Source organism: Syzygium oleosum, unplaced genomic scaffold, assembly GCF_021117445.2.
Source record: "Syzygium oleosum isolate NSW1041296 unplaced genomic scaffold, Sole_v2.1 Sole_v2.07, whole genome shotgun sequence".
NCBI lineage: Eukaryota > Viridiplantae > Streptophyta > Magnoliopsida > Myrtales > Myrtaceae > Syzygium > Syzygium oleosum.
In genome coordinates, this window is record NW_026607491.1 from 3909248 (window position 1) to 3923969 (window position 14722).

Sequence of the window (14722 nt, forward strand, 5' to 3'; positions counted from 1 at the left end):
AAATTAATGTTTTTTTTTCATTTTTTTTCCTTTCTTCTTGTCCCTTCACTTCTGCCACAAGAAACCACCATCAACCCAGCCATGAGATCAACCGGTGGCCTTCAGGATGCCGCGTTCGACGGGGATGTTGCAGAGGGCACCGCCAGCGGTCCTGTAGCCACAGCAGCTGTTGCAAAAGTGGCGTGACTAAAAGAGGTTGGAGTTGTTGTAGTAGCAGAACTTGGTACTGATGGAATCACAGGGAGGGCATTTTAGCTGTTCTTGCTCTGGGAATTGAGGACTTGTTGTGGGTTGAAACAGTGATGATGGGTCTTGGTGCATTTTAGTGAGACTTACCAAAAGTAAGTTCAAGTTATGAGAATTTTAAGGACTAAAAATGGTCGAAATCAGGGGTTTTGAGGCCAAAATGATTCGATTTTGAAGTGAATATGTGAGTTAGAGCTCAAAGGCATGTGCGAAACTGAGTCTTGGTTCCGTTTTGTTCAGCTCAAGAGGAGAGATTAACTCAAATGTGAGGTCGCGTGCCTTAATTGCGGGTGGCAACCTCCATTAATGGAGGTCGACCATAGAGCATAGAGTGAGAGAGAGAAGAGCTTGGGCTCGTTCTGTCATCGTCTGGGCACGAAATGGATCTACAAAGCTTCGGGGATGACTAAGCAAACGTAATGTCCAATAAAAATGCCTTCTTGAAGCTTGAAAAACTAGAACCAGAAATAGGGGTCTTGACTAAGACTGCCGGAGATGATTCCGACGACTGCCCATAGTCGTGGGGGGGTTGTCGGAGGTCGTGGTGGGCGTCGGAGTTTTGGGTGGAGATGGGTGAGTGCCGATGAACTGTGGCCGAGCATGTCTGTGCAAAGAAGACGATGAACAGTGTCGTTCACACAGGTTGTCCATGGCGGCGGTAAAGGGAAGAAGGAGAAAAAAAAAGAAATTCAACAAAGCTGACGTGTAAAAGAAGACAAATAGATGACACATCAGGCTATAAGGGTATAATTGGATGGAAAAATAATAGAGGATAGATTTGGGTATAATATAAAAGTTGGTGACTTTTTATGAGATGGAAAAAAGTTTATGGTAGATTTGGGACATAACATAAAGTTTGGGGTTTTTAATGAAATTAGCTCGATGGAGATCAAATGTACTTTTGGGTGGAGTCAAAATGCATCTATTTGATAATCCTCTCCCCAAGCTAGGCTAACCTAGCTCGAAAATTTGTATATAAAACTTTGATGACTGTCAGGGTTTTGGTAAAAAATTGTAGACCTGACCTTAAAACTGTTAGGATTAGACACACGAACACAATAAAATAGAAAGTACATGTGACAAAGAAAATCGAGACGCATGATTTTATTCTTGTTTACCCTTAAAATAGGGCTACATCTAGCAAATGATTCCATTATAATTAGTACCTCTCACCTGTCTATTATGATTTTCGATTACAAGATAAAGAGATTTTATGTATGTATGTATGTATGTATGTATGTATGTGGTGGTCTAAGCCAAACTACCAATAAAATACGAGTCAAAATTATAAAAGCTCTCTAGTGATTCGGGGATGCTATCCCGTGACCCCCACCCGCTCACGGGAGAGCGGAACCACCGCGCCTTCTTGTTGATGGAGAGTATGAAGCACACTCTAACAAAGCCCATTCGATATGCGCCTGACTAATGATCAGCTCTAGTCTCCATGCTCCAATTCCCATTGCCTATGCACCGTTACATGGGTGCAACGTATCCCCACTCTACCACACATCTCCTCTCATCGCTGCATCTCCACTCATCTCAGACGGCTACATCCCATCTCCCATTGCCATACAGATATCGAGTCATACCTCCCTCCCTCCCTTCAATCAAGTAAATTAGGTGAAACAAGTGTAAGAGAGAATGAGGTTGAACATATATGGAGGCACAAATGCAATAGATTTATAACTTTTTGATAATTTTCTCCATTTTTATTTATCACGTGACGCGCATCCAACTATTTGTCAGGTAGGGTGAGAGACGGGCTGAGCAAGTGGAGATGAACCCCTTTTCCCATTCCCAACTCTTGGATGGTTATTTGATGTCATTTATCGTAAGAAAGTATACTAAAATTTTTCTGCGATATTTTGGGCCAATAATGGCTAGGTGAAAAATGAAAGTGATTGCATGTCTTCATCTAATATTTAATTTATTATTTTCTAATTTGATATCGAGAGATAACTTTCAACAATTTGTCATCAACGTAAAAGAATTCTTGAGCCAACTTATCTCCAAGCTTTATCGAGTCTTCGTGTAAAGCAAAACATCAAAAGCCATGAAGATTCGAAGTCGGCTTGCTTAAAGCTAATAGGTGAGAAGAAACCCGCGTTCATTCGTATGAGCTCTAGAATTTTGTGGGTTACGGCTTTTACCCGGTCTTCATGTAAACCAAAGGGTCATCTCCAAAAGGTATAATTCCTTCTTGGATTCAACCCGTATTCCAATTTGGTTTATTCTATCTCTCCAAAACGATATTATATATTTTATTTTGTTCCGAAAGAGCCGAAATCATACTTGTTTATTTGTCCATTTGTCCGGCTTCCGATTCATCCACGTGGCGAGTTTCTCTTTGATCCCCAAGATGATGGGATCCCACCCTCTTACTCGTTCATCATTAAAAACCAAACGTTCGAATACAAGAGACTCTTGGATCTTCCTACTAATATTATTTTAATCATGATCTCGCCGCCAAATTCATCTCACACAAAAAGAGCCAAATCAAGGGTTAAAAACAAAAGGAATGTACAGATGAAGATATTGCCTACTTCCACGAAAGAAAAAGCCACTTACGTGCGTCCAAATTGATTACATTACAAGTTCTCACCTAATCACATATGACCCGCTTGATTTGGCGGATTAAGTATTCAGTTGATACTCAGAGTGTATTTGTTTAGCTGAAAATTTTGCAATAAAGGAAAATATTTTTCATGGAATTCATTTCTTTGGTGGTCTAAGGAAAGTTTTCCGTCGTCCAAATACCGAAAAGTGAAAAAATAATTTCCCGTAAAATTTTTTTTTCCTTCAAACAAACGAACCTTTAAGATAGCTTTTATGGCCAAATTTCAACTTAAAAGTTAAAAGAAGTGGCTGTTCATTAGGGTTCGTTCCGGAGGGTTTCTACATCTTGAGAATTAATTAGCAGTTAGCACTTCAAATTCGCCTGTGGATAAGCATTGTGATTCGGCTGGATTCGTAAGCACAACATCACTTTGTCCAATTCTTGTTTGTTCACACCGAAGGTGTCCCTCGCATAGTTGTTACATACATTTGGTCTAATGTGTTGTTGGCACACGCAACATATATTTGATACCTTCGTATATATTCAGCTGGACTTCCACACATCGAAAAACTTGACTGAACCGCACTAAGGAGGATTCGAGATTTAGCTAATATTGAGAGTTTCGCACGTGCATTTTAATAATCTCCCTCGCACATGAGACTCCTATATTAGGTGAGCTTCCCTTTAATTTTGGTATACCTTGTGCACCAACAAATCTAAATTTAACCTCATTGATGAGCATTCTAAACCTATACATCGCCATAACACAACACGCGCCTTCACCTTCGCCCATGGTATCTGTTCCACCAAACAAACCATGACGACAATTGTCATGTGGCAACCGCATCAATCCCGACGTTCTTTCATTGAATTATTCATTAAGCATTGATATACTCTGATACCATTTATTACAACGGCACAGAAAAAGCCCGATACCTAGCATCAGGGAAATCATCAAGAGAAAGTTTTAAGTTCGAGTCAATTAAACCAATGAGTAAAAGTTAATTAGGAATATTAACCGATCTATGCCCCATCCATTCTATAACATGGTTTCCCACTGGCACTCCCTCGCACGTGACATGAGGAGGGATTTGTAAGAGAAAAAGGATAGATTTTCTTGTAAGAGATGCGTGCCTTGAAGATGTCGAAGCCCTTCGAATTTCCATACATCCTAAAAGAAAGATTTGCCAAGCAAACAAATATCGTTTTGACCTCATTAGGTCCGACAAAGTATGACAGTACATGCTATAGGCCAGACTAAACTTTAGTAAAAAATATGAATTAGTTACAAATATATATGTTCCATAATGTGAAGTGGTTGATGATAATTTGAGATAATATTAATATAGAAAGTATATTAATATTACCTAAGTTTAGTCAACATTTTTCCCCTTTCTTTTTGTGCTAACAAGTAACAATACAAAGAGATCCCCAATTTGCACCTGTCCAGCATCGTGCCTTCGACTGCCAACCCAGATCAATAACCCATCTAACCCAAATGTCATGTGGGCTAGGAAAAGTCCGACAATGTCCAGAGTGGCCTATGTTCAATCTCATCTATTGAAGAAGCCTCTCTCTCTCGAGATCAATAATGACACTCGTAGTTCTCGAACTTTTTTGTTCCGCATATAATGTTGTCTCCAAAATTTCAATTGGTTCAATTAGGCTACTTAACTTTTATCAAATGATCAGTGTTATTCCTAAACTTTCAATTAGTTTAAGGGAAATAGCCACTAAAGCCCTAAATTATGTTCATTGTGATACATTTATCCTAAACTTTTTTAGTTTAAGATATTCAATATCATAGCGTCAAAGACTTCCAGACCAATGTAAGATCTCTTAATCAACATGAAATAACGTCATCTTCCTCAAATTGCCAACTGTAATAACGTGAAATGCTCCTAATCACTATGAATAAAGCAATAAAATTTCTCAATACTTGTTATTCACGAAGATTTTACTATTGTTTTTCTCTTTCTTCACGTCTCTCCATGAAGTTTTTGTTGTGTAAATAACCTCGAAATCACCATTCAAAAAGTTAAGCGGATTTGTGCAAGGGGAAGATTAACAAAAAATAAAAAGACATAAATCTATTACACTTATACCAATTCGGTCGTAAAATGTTAACCGTCCTATGCATCACAACCAATTAACGTGGAAATTTTTTAATTTTTTTATAATTCCTTATTCTTCTTTATTTTATCTTTTTCCCTCTTCCTCAGCAACTCGGTGATGATCGGCAACCGCCACAGGCAAGGTGAACTCATTAGGCTTGCCAAACCTCGAGCGAGGCTGACTCTTGCCGGATCACACATCATTTCACTTATACACATCCTTCATCGTCGGGGAAAAGGGTAGGAAAAGGGCATTACCCTGCTCTGCGCCCTTTTCCTACCATGGTTGCTGTCTTGAGGCTATACTACGTGCTTCGTGGAGTTTCTTTCCTGCACTTCACTTTTATCGCATTGGTTGTGATTGTGTACTTTTGCTTGATTGCATACTCATGCATGGACATCGTTTAGTGGCATATGTTAATAAAATGGTCAAAGATCGTCTAAATCATTTAGGTAAAAAACCAATCAAGTTAGGATACCAAAATGGCATTAGTTAGACAATTAATGTAATCAAATCTCTAACCCAAGATTTCTAGTTGCGTAGGAAGTGAGTCGTACCTGACTTGATTTCTATCCGAACTTTGTTAAGCCAGTGTTGGCTCCTAGTTGCATTGAACTTCATAGATAGATTAATTCCAATTGAATTTTACAATGTCGCATGAGGTAATGATTTGAGAGAATTTGAGCCATTTGGGGATCACCGGTTTGCCTTTGGCATTACCTCTAAATTCATTTTTTCCCTCACACACTCCTCGGGAGGTCGCGACATTGGCGAGGTCGCCCTTGCTGGCCATAGCCGAAGCCCAGCGACCGACAGAGGAAGAAGGAAAGAAAAGAAAAAAAGAAAAAAAATAAGAAAGACAAGATTTAATAAAAAAATTATACAATTGTAAAATTTGTCCACGTAAGTGCTAGTCGTGCCACGTGGGATGGTCAGCGTCTGCATTAGTGATTTCCGGTCAAAATTAACCCTAATAACTAAATTGTCAAATTGTCTAAATGACTAAAGTGGTTAATTTGAAAAATCTAGGACTGAATCGGCACAAACGCGATAAGTTTAAGACTTTTTTTTGATAATTTTCACTATGTGCAAATGACTGCGTGAATGAAAAATTGGTCGTTTAGAGAGAGTGTACCTAGGAAAGTAAGGTGTATTATATTTGCCTATCTTAAATATTTTATGTGCATTGACTCCTAATTTTGCCGGTCCAGTAGATTGTCTTTTCCTTATGAAAGTATAAAAAAGGGATAAAGACACAAACAATCCCCGAATTTTGGCTACGCCCTAATCTTGCAATTTGGTCAATGAACTTTTAATTTGTTTAATATAATCCCCCGAACTTTAGGTTACATTGTTCAATGTGGTTCCTCGAACTTTTATTTTGTTTAATGTCATCCTCGAACTTTTGGTACATTTGACATTGTTCAATTCCCTCCCGAACTATATGCAAGTGTTTAATGCAGGCCCTCAACTTGAATTAATGGAAATGACTGTATTGAACATTTTAATATAATTTAGGGATCGAATTCGAATTGTACCAAAAGCTCAGTGGACGATATCAACAAAATAAAAGGCATTGACTTTCGTCAGTTACCATTGTTTGAGAAAAAAGTTGTGGTGGTGAGCGCGGCGAATCTCTTCCATGGCGTGAACTACATCAAACATTACCCTAAAGCTGGAGATATTTTTACTTGCGGTGAAGAGAAAGCAACCACATCAACAAATTAAAAAGTCACGGATTTATCTAGTGGAATAATCAAATTGGAAAACATGGTTTTAAAATAAGAGCGGATTTGGATTTAATGAAAGTTTGTCTTTTACGAGACAAAAATTAGGGTGTTTGGCCAAAGCTTTTTCGATGAAAAAAGTTCGGGATTGTCCCTCGTTTGTGTCATTTTTCCTATAAAATATATATAATAGCAAATAGTAATATGGCTTTCTAACAAAAAATTCAATCAATTGAAAATTTTAAAAAAATTAAAAATTGTTAAAATACTCGGACCGGTTCGACCCGGTTCGATTGGACCGGTCCGATCCGGCCCAGCCTCTTCTCCTTTACTTTTCTCCCCCTTCTTCCCTGTCCTCCACGCTCGCTGCAGAGGACAGCGAAGGTACGAGGCAGGGCAGAGCAGAGCGGGGGACGTCGACCGTGCGTGATTTCTTGGTCGGGCGACGCAGGCCGGCGACGACGGGGAGCCAGGCGCGGCTGCCGGAGAGCCAAGGGGGGCGGCACAAAAGGAGGAACGTGAGTGAGAGAGAGAGAGAGAGAGAGAGAGAGAGGCCGAGGAAGTTTCTCTTCGCTCGGCAAGCTGATCGTTCACCGAGCAGCGCCGGCGATCTCTTCCGACAGCGACGATAGCCGCGGCCGCCGCCGCCGCCGCCGCCGCGCCCTCGATGAGTAAGCGGCCTCCCCCCGATCCCGTCGCGGTGCTGCGCGGTCATCGCGCCTCGGTCACGGACGCTTGCTTCCACTTCTCTCGCCCCTTACTCTTCACTGGGTAAACTCCTCATAAACCCGTTTCTTCTTCTTCCCGGTTCTCCGTTCATATCCCCGCCGCGAAAATGCCCCCTCTTCCAGTTCTTCACACCCTCCATGGGCTTTTTGATGTCGCAGTGCTTCGGACGGCGAATTGCGGATTTGGGACACCACTCAGCGACGGACTGTTTCGTCTTCTTGGTCGGTGCTTTGCTTCCTCAAAGTTTCCTTTTTTTTTTTGGAGAATACTTTGCTTGTAGTTTTCCATGAAAAGTTTCAGTTGTAAAATTTTTGTTTTTAAGCGTATGTAGTTGTTTTCTGTAAATGGATTGCAGGGTGCACAGTGCGGTTCATGGGATCATCTGCGTCGCTACCAGCCCTGTACTTGGAGCTGATAAGATTCTCAGGTTTCCCCTTTTTCCTTTTTGCAGATGCATCAATTTTGTGTCTTTGTCGTTTGAAGTGATTGTTGGGTTATGATTGTCTTGTTGAGATTGTAGCCAGGGAAGGGATGGGACAGTTAAGTGCTGGGACATTGAAGATGGTGGCCTATCCAGGTATTGGGTATCCGTTATGCATGCTTTCATCGTTGAAATGTTGCTGGATTTTTGTCTTGTAAATAGCTGATTCTAAGTTGAGGTGGTCCTTGTGCTAGTGTGCGAGAAGAGAGTTACCATGAGGGCGGACATATTGTGCTTGACATCACATTGGAATTGGATGAAGGGGCAATCGTCATGGAGATGGTTATGCCTCAGATATTTGATAGTGTAGATAAATGCCGTACGTACTGAGAGTGTATGCTAAAATGCTTGCTAAGTGATGCATTAAACCTTCTTTAGCCATTTAGATGGAGACTGTTTCTTTGAACCCAGGCTTCGAGGAATCAATCACTTGTACTGGCACATCATTTTGCTGGCAAGATTTAGCATATAGTTAGAATCCTTGTTTGTACTAACACGTGTTCCTCTTCTCTTCAGCAACGTATTCAGACTTAGTTACATTTTCTTGCTTGTGGCAGAAATCCCCTGCTGACTATCAAGGCAAACTGTTATCACTTTTGCAAGCTTTCCTTGGTGAAGAAGGCTTCTGCTTGTGTAAGGCCTGCTGAAGAGTCTGCACATTTCCAAGACGTGGGAGTTGGAGAAACTTCCAATTCAGAAGCCGGAAATGGCATTGGAGGACGGGTTGAGGGAAGTCAAGCAGAGTGTTCCCATGCCTCTGAAGGTTTGTTCAGTTACATTTCCAGGAAATACATAGATTTACTACAATCAAGACCGTGCCTTACACAAGTTTCTTTTCTCAAATGAAAATGCCTGAATTCAGATTCATCCTATGTGTAAAAATATGCATCAAAGCACTATAGGTTTTTCTCACAAAAAATTAATAGTCGAAGAGTTAGCTGTCAGTCATCGAGGGCATGTTTTTGCTGTGAGATTGTTATCAGTCTTATTTTTTTTGGCTGGGATTGGGAGGAAGATACATGTTTTCTCTTAGTCATAACTTACAAACAAATAGCAAAGTGCTGTACTTTTTTTAATGAAGCATACTGATAATAATATATGTGCATTGTACTTGAGCTGTTAGTCTGAGCAGTGGCTTTGACTCATAGTCTGATATAACGCGAGTCAGAGAGAGCATGTTAATGGAGTTCATTTATTCTCTATGCATCATGATAAGGTGATCTTGCAACTGTAGTTTTCCAAGTGTCACACGGTTCTTTATGCATGGACCCATAGTACCAGCTGTTGCTCTTCTTATTGTCCTTTAGTTTCTCTTGTGGAGGTTTAGCAGTTGTTCTGGATAGATAACTTTTCGGCTGCACATAATTTACCATAAGGATGAAGTTGATTTACCTTTTACCTCTATGGTTACTGACAAAGGTTTTATGTGCTAAAGGTCCCATCTACGTAGCTATAGCAGGGGAGCAGACTTCACAGGTTCTTTTCCACTGATTTTGTAAACTATGTCAAATTTCTGCAATCGTATTGCACTCTTCTTATTGGTTTTTTACTCATGTGAAATGAGCAGGTCGAAATTTGGGATCTTAGAAATAATCAAAGGTCAGTTCAACTACCTCCAGACAATCTTGGAGCCTGCCAAGGGGTCTCAACTAAAGAAAGAGGTATTCTTACGTCTGTCTTTTCTTTTGGGAGACTCTTGCATGCTCATGTTATGTTATTGTGTAACTGCTTCTTGAATGTTTTGCCGACCAAGTTTGTCTAAATTATGAATTCCTGAGAATAGCTGGCAATTGATGCATATGTTCGCTTTACTTGAATGTTCACGAAATGCTATTTGGCAATATTCATGTTAATACATCTGTATTTCTTTTCCATCCATGAAGCTGTTTTTTGGGTTACTACTATCATATCCAAGTCAAGTAGTAAAGAAGGCATACAGTTGTGAGGAAATCGTTTGACATAATTATTACTGACTGGCAGTTATTTGTCTGATTAGCCGGAAACTTTATTATCGGTTGACCGTCCTAATCATGTGGCATAATTATTACGAACTGGAAGTTGACTGTCGCGTAATCTCACTGTCAAAAGCACATGGGAGATATTCTTATATTTTACTCTCTGTTATGTGCTGCTCAAATTGTTCTTGACACTTGACACAGTCTCTCACACATGAGGGAACTATGTGTTTGTTTTGTCCGACTTCCTGTGGAACATAATAGTGCATGTTTGCTACATTTTAAGATGCTAAATACTTGGCCAATCAGCCGGCACCTTTTTCTTTTGGCAAGAACATCTTACCTGCAATGTTGTCATGAGGTTGCTCGTCGTAACAATACTATGTTAGGTCCTGGTTCATATAGTTGCTCGAATATCTAAGATTCAGTGTTCATTTGTCTACTTAAGAGTTTCATTATAACTCTGAGAGTAATTAGACTAGTTTTTGGTTATTTCTGTTTTCACGTGATTTGTTTTTTTTAAATATTTTTATTATCTTTGAAGTACAATTTATTGTTTCTTGGCAGGTATGTGCATGGCAATTCAAGCCTCTATACCATCTGGCTCACAGGGGTTCCTCAATGTTTTGGCTGGGTAACGTCCTCCTCATTCTCTTTAAGAACCATGTTATTGTCTGGACCAATTTTCTGATTCTTTTAATGCACATATTTGTTGAGAGATGAACAGCCTATGAATTCTGGTAATTGTAATTTTTTCTCTTGGGGTATCTTGACAATTTTGTAAATGCAAAAGTTTATTTTAACGAGTCTGTCCTGTATTTGAATGTGGGCTGTGTAATAGGACGTTTGACTACCCTCTCTTGAACTTTTGCGCTGATGTTTATCCTGTTGCTTTTATATCCTTCATCAAGATGAGTGAGGTGAAGGATAAATTACAGTAGAGAATGGAGATGCTTGACATATCCTGTAAACATTGAAAAGAAATTTAGAAATTTGTGTTTCTTTCTTATTATCTATTGATTGTCAAATGAAAAGTTTCTTTTTCTGGTTTAAAAGACTACGATTTACCTCATTGCTTCTAAGATGCTTGTTGCAGTTACGAGGATGGATCAATGCTGTGGTGGGACATACGTAATCCTCAGATTCCAATGACTTCTGTAAAGTTCCATTCAGAGCCTGGTGACAATCCTATACACTTTTTTGTTCATATATTCTGCTTCTATTTCATTAATATATTTACAATGAGATTTGGTCAATTCTTCGTTCACTGTGCAGTTCTGAGCCTGTGCATAGATCAGTCAAACAGTGGGGGTATCTCTGGTGCTGCAGATGACAAAATCGTATGGTACAGTTTGGACCATTCTCTGGTAACTACCCTTATGAAGACAATTTGTTCTATCAATATACAGTTTCTATTTAGCGATACTTCTGTCTCATTGTCATAGATTATCTAAGAACTAATTCATTGAGGTTCGGCAATAAGAAAACGCATTGAGATGCTTGATGTTGTCACCAGCATGTTTTCATCTTATGTCATATCCTGCCGAATTTTCTTTAGCTGCATTCACCTGGTCAGTGGCATTTTGACGTGTGCAGGCTATGAGAAGATTGTGTTTAGTTTATTAGGCTTCCTGTTGATTCTGGGATTTTTTAGGCTTCCCATTAATTCTGGGATTTTAATTTTTCCTAAATACAAGTTGAATTTAGAGTTGTTGACACTGTGTAATGGCAAATTGGGTATCTGATATGCGGGAAGTCTCTAATTCCTTTTTTTGTTTGAAAATGAGATTCTTACTAAAGTTACATTTGTTTAAGAAGCTTAGGGATACAGTTACCCCCCTTCTCTCTCCATTTTATGGGCTGGCAACTTCAGAAGAACATTTTTTTTTAAAACAAAGATGAGAATTTATTTGAATATGTGACCAAAAAGGTAAATGTAATTTCCATTCGTGCTGGAAATTGTCTCAGACTTGTTTTCACAAACAAATTAGACAATTTTATGTGAAAAAAGATGACTGAAAACATTTTGGAGAATTGAAATTAAATATTTGGCATTAGGTCATATCAGTGGAGATGTGAACATTATTCAACAAATTAGGTAATCGAGTGCAATCTGTGGGAATGGATAATCCAGTCAGCTTTTCTTTGTACTTCTCTGGCTCGTGAAGGGTACTATTTTACGGACTTAGTCTCCAAATAGCAGGTAAAAATCTTATTACGAGAAGGGATTTTATTAGGTTAATCATATTAACTTATTCAGGCCTTTTTTCAGCTATTCTTCTGTTTAAGTTATATATGTGTGTTGTTATGTGACAGTGGACTATCTTTCTCCAATCTGTCTTATTTCCGTTATAATTGCTTGTATTGTGTGTTCAGGGACGCTGTGTGGCTAAAACAGGAATTAATTTGGAGCGAGGTGGCGTCGCCAGCGCATCAATAAGACCAGATGACAAAATTGCTGCGACTGCTGGCTGGGATCACAGGTTGGACATCCAAACTTGCAACGGGTTTTTTTGTGTGGTCATTATTAACGAGGAACGTGTACTCACATGCTATGCTGCTTGAATTCTGGATGAGGAGTCCATTTGCTCTTTGTAAAGCCACCAGCATTGAGTAGTTACCTGTTTTCTTCTGTACCATGTTTGATATGACACCTTATATTTTATTTCATAAGCAGAGTACGGATATATAATTATCGCAAAGGAAGTCCTTTGGCAATATTGAAGTATCACCAGGCAACGGTACTTGATTCCTTTGTCCTTTAATCAAGAAGTTTAACATTTTTTATTCCCTTTCTTTGGATCACCAAGCATGCACAAATTCTTGAATATATCAACATTCTGCACATTTTTATGGATCTCTCTCTCTCTCTCTCTCTCTCTCTCTGAGTTATGGCTTGCATTGGCAGTGTAATGCGGTTTTATTCTCAACTGATTGTAAGCTGATGGCCTCTGCATCAGAGGACACTATGGTCGCGCTATGGGAGCTCTATCCTCCTCGTACTTGAAAAGGTAATTGTGCATTGTGCAAGGGTAGCTAGATGGAAAGTATCTTTCGGTTTTCCTGTGAGTTTTTTACATATGCTGTCACTTCACGCTAGTGGCTAAAATATGATGTCACTTCACTCTAGTGAATTTTTACATATGCTTTAACTTTTTCTATTTCAGCTCCATCTCCATCTCCATCTCCATCTCCATCTCCATGGGATAACAAGCTTGGGAGATATCAGAAATGGGAGGCGGAAAGGCCAGATCTCATGTGGAAGACCGTACTTCAAGCAATGTCATGGGCCTGCAAATTCGTCTTTCTATGGATTAGCAAATCTTTTGCGACTCTGAAAATAGCATTGTCTACTGCAGGAAGATAATCTTTCGGACATTTGCATTCGAGACATCTGGGCTATCAAGAGAATCCTGCTTGCACATGGACGTTCAAATTTGAGACTGTCGCATGGGTCACAGACTTCTTTACCTTGACGGTAAGAATCAACTGGGTCATCTCAGTTTTGCAATCAACTGTAGAGAAAAAGTCCTTTCTAGAGACCAACCCAAAACTTGGCAGTGAAGCTGTGCGGTTTGGATTGTTAATCATCGTAGGGCATTGCCAGGAATAGTACCGGACGGTTTTGCGAGGACTCTTCAGTTATCACTCATCAGTATCACAACTCTAATGTCATATGCTGGGATTGCCACTTTGGTCATTGCCTCTGCAGCCAACTACTCATTCAGAGATCGCTGGATTATCTCGAGTTAGTCATATACTTGTACAATTGTTTATAATGCAAACTATGATGCCGTGATGGTTAAGTCAATTCCCTCACCATTACTAATCTTTTGCTTTGGCAATTGATTTTGTGTTTATGACGATGCTTGGGAATTGAAGCGAACGCCATAATCTCTCTCACTCACTTATTCGAAGTGCCTCTCTGGGTGAGGGCTGTGCAGGTTTCAACCCGACCGTGGCGGAAAGGTGCCAGTGAAGACTATTTACACCGGACTAAATCTCACCGTCGTTGAGGTAGACGTGGCGGAAAAGTAGCTTTTCTTTTTCATGGTTTGACTAAAGCTGGTGTCGTCATTGCAAAAACAATCACGGGTCGAAATTTGTGCCCTTTGCACTGGGTCGTTATGTATTCGATCCGGTGAAGATCAGTTCACAAAGGCACATGAGTGGTACTTAATCAATGTTAAACGAGTGGGACGAGTTCAATCATCCATTCGGTTTTTGTCGATTCACTTCGTAATTAAATTGGGTAAAACATAGCTTTTCACCTCGTAGTATCATTCATGATGCAAAAGGAGATCAGCGAGATTAATTTTGATTATACTTGTTGAAGTCCTTGATGATGTTAGAGAGTGCTCCTATGGCATTGTCAAGCAAACAATCTGGAAAATGTCTTAATTTTCGATATATTGACTTCTCTTTCACGACACGTGAAGTCAACACTTTGCAAATCGAGTTTTTCTTCTAAAAATATGATTAATAAGTGATTTCGAAGCATTTGTTGAAGTGACATCAGTAGCAATATCCAAACCTTAACGGCCCAAGACAAAAATAGCCCGACAAAACTCAACAGTGCGGTTAAAAACATGCCAGATTAGAACGCTCGGTAAGGTGATATCTTGAGTCAATTTTCTCGCATCATGCTAAACCAGCATCGTTGGCCTAGCCAAATGCAGAAAATTTGTGATTGGGACTAGACGTGTAGAGTAGAGTTGAATATGTGAGCTCATACTAAGAAATTTGAAGTGATCTAAGTTGTTTTATCGACTGTGCAAGTCCTCGGAGGACAGCGAAAATTATACAAAAAGTCATAAATCTATTATATGGCGGTCAATTCGGTACTAAACATTTCAATTATGCCAGTGTAGTCCTAAATCTTTTTAACGATTTGCTAATTTAGTTCTAAACC

The 14722-nt window shown here is 39.5% G+C and overlaps 1 protein-coding gene and 1 long non-coding RNA gene across 2 annotated transcripts; both read left to right on the plus strand.

The window, feature by feature from the left end:
* The first annotated feature begins 7001 nt into the window (after nucleotides 1-7001).
* On the plus strand, nucleotides 7002-12850 carry LOC115662687 (protein DECREASED SIZE EXCLUSION LIMIT 1). Its single transcript, XM_056313336.1, has 13 exons — nucleotides 7002-7416; nucleotides 7533-7595; nucleotides 7730-7801; nucleotides 7895-7951; nucleotides 8413-8618; nucleotides 9291-9331; nucleotides 9423-9516; nucleotides 10378-10444; nucleotides 10907-10989; nucleotides 11086-11177; nucleotides 12187-12293; nucleotides 12488-12551; nucleotides 12719-12850. The coding sequence occupies exons 1-13, from the start codon at nucleotides 7313-7315 to the stop codon at nucleotides 12815-12817; spliced, it is 1149 nt and encodes a 382-aa protein (XP_056169311.1). The 5' UTR covers nucleotides 7002-7312; the 3' UTR covers nucleotides 12818-12850.
* Nucleotides 12851-12998: 148 nt separating this feature from the next.
* Nucleotides 12999-13641, plus strand: LOC115669661 (uncharacterized). The gene is made up of 2 exons (XR_004004416.2): nucleotides 12999-13288; nucleotides 13407-13641. It is a non-coding gene; the product is annotated as an uncharacterized LOC115669661 (long non-coding RNA).
* Nucleotides 13642-14722: the final 1081 nt, after the last annotated feature.

What these genes read in the sequence shown, in the direction of transcription:
- LOC115662687 (XM_056313336.1), top strand. Translation starts at nt 7,313, where the DNA reads ATGAGTAAGCGGCCTCCCCCCGATCCCGTCGCGGTGCTGCGCGGTCAT. An exon ending in CGGACTGTTTCGTCTTCTTG is followed by an intron (nt 7,596 to 7,729) that starts GTCGGTGCTTTG and finishes AATGGATTGCAG; the next exon opens with GGTGCACAGTGCGGTTCATG. An exon ending in AAAGTTCCATTCAGAGCCTG is followed by an intron (nt 10,990 to 11,085) that starts GTGACAATCCTA and finishes TTCACTGTGCAG; the next exon opens with TTCTGAGCCTGTGCATAGAT.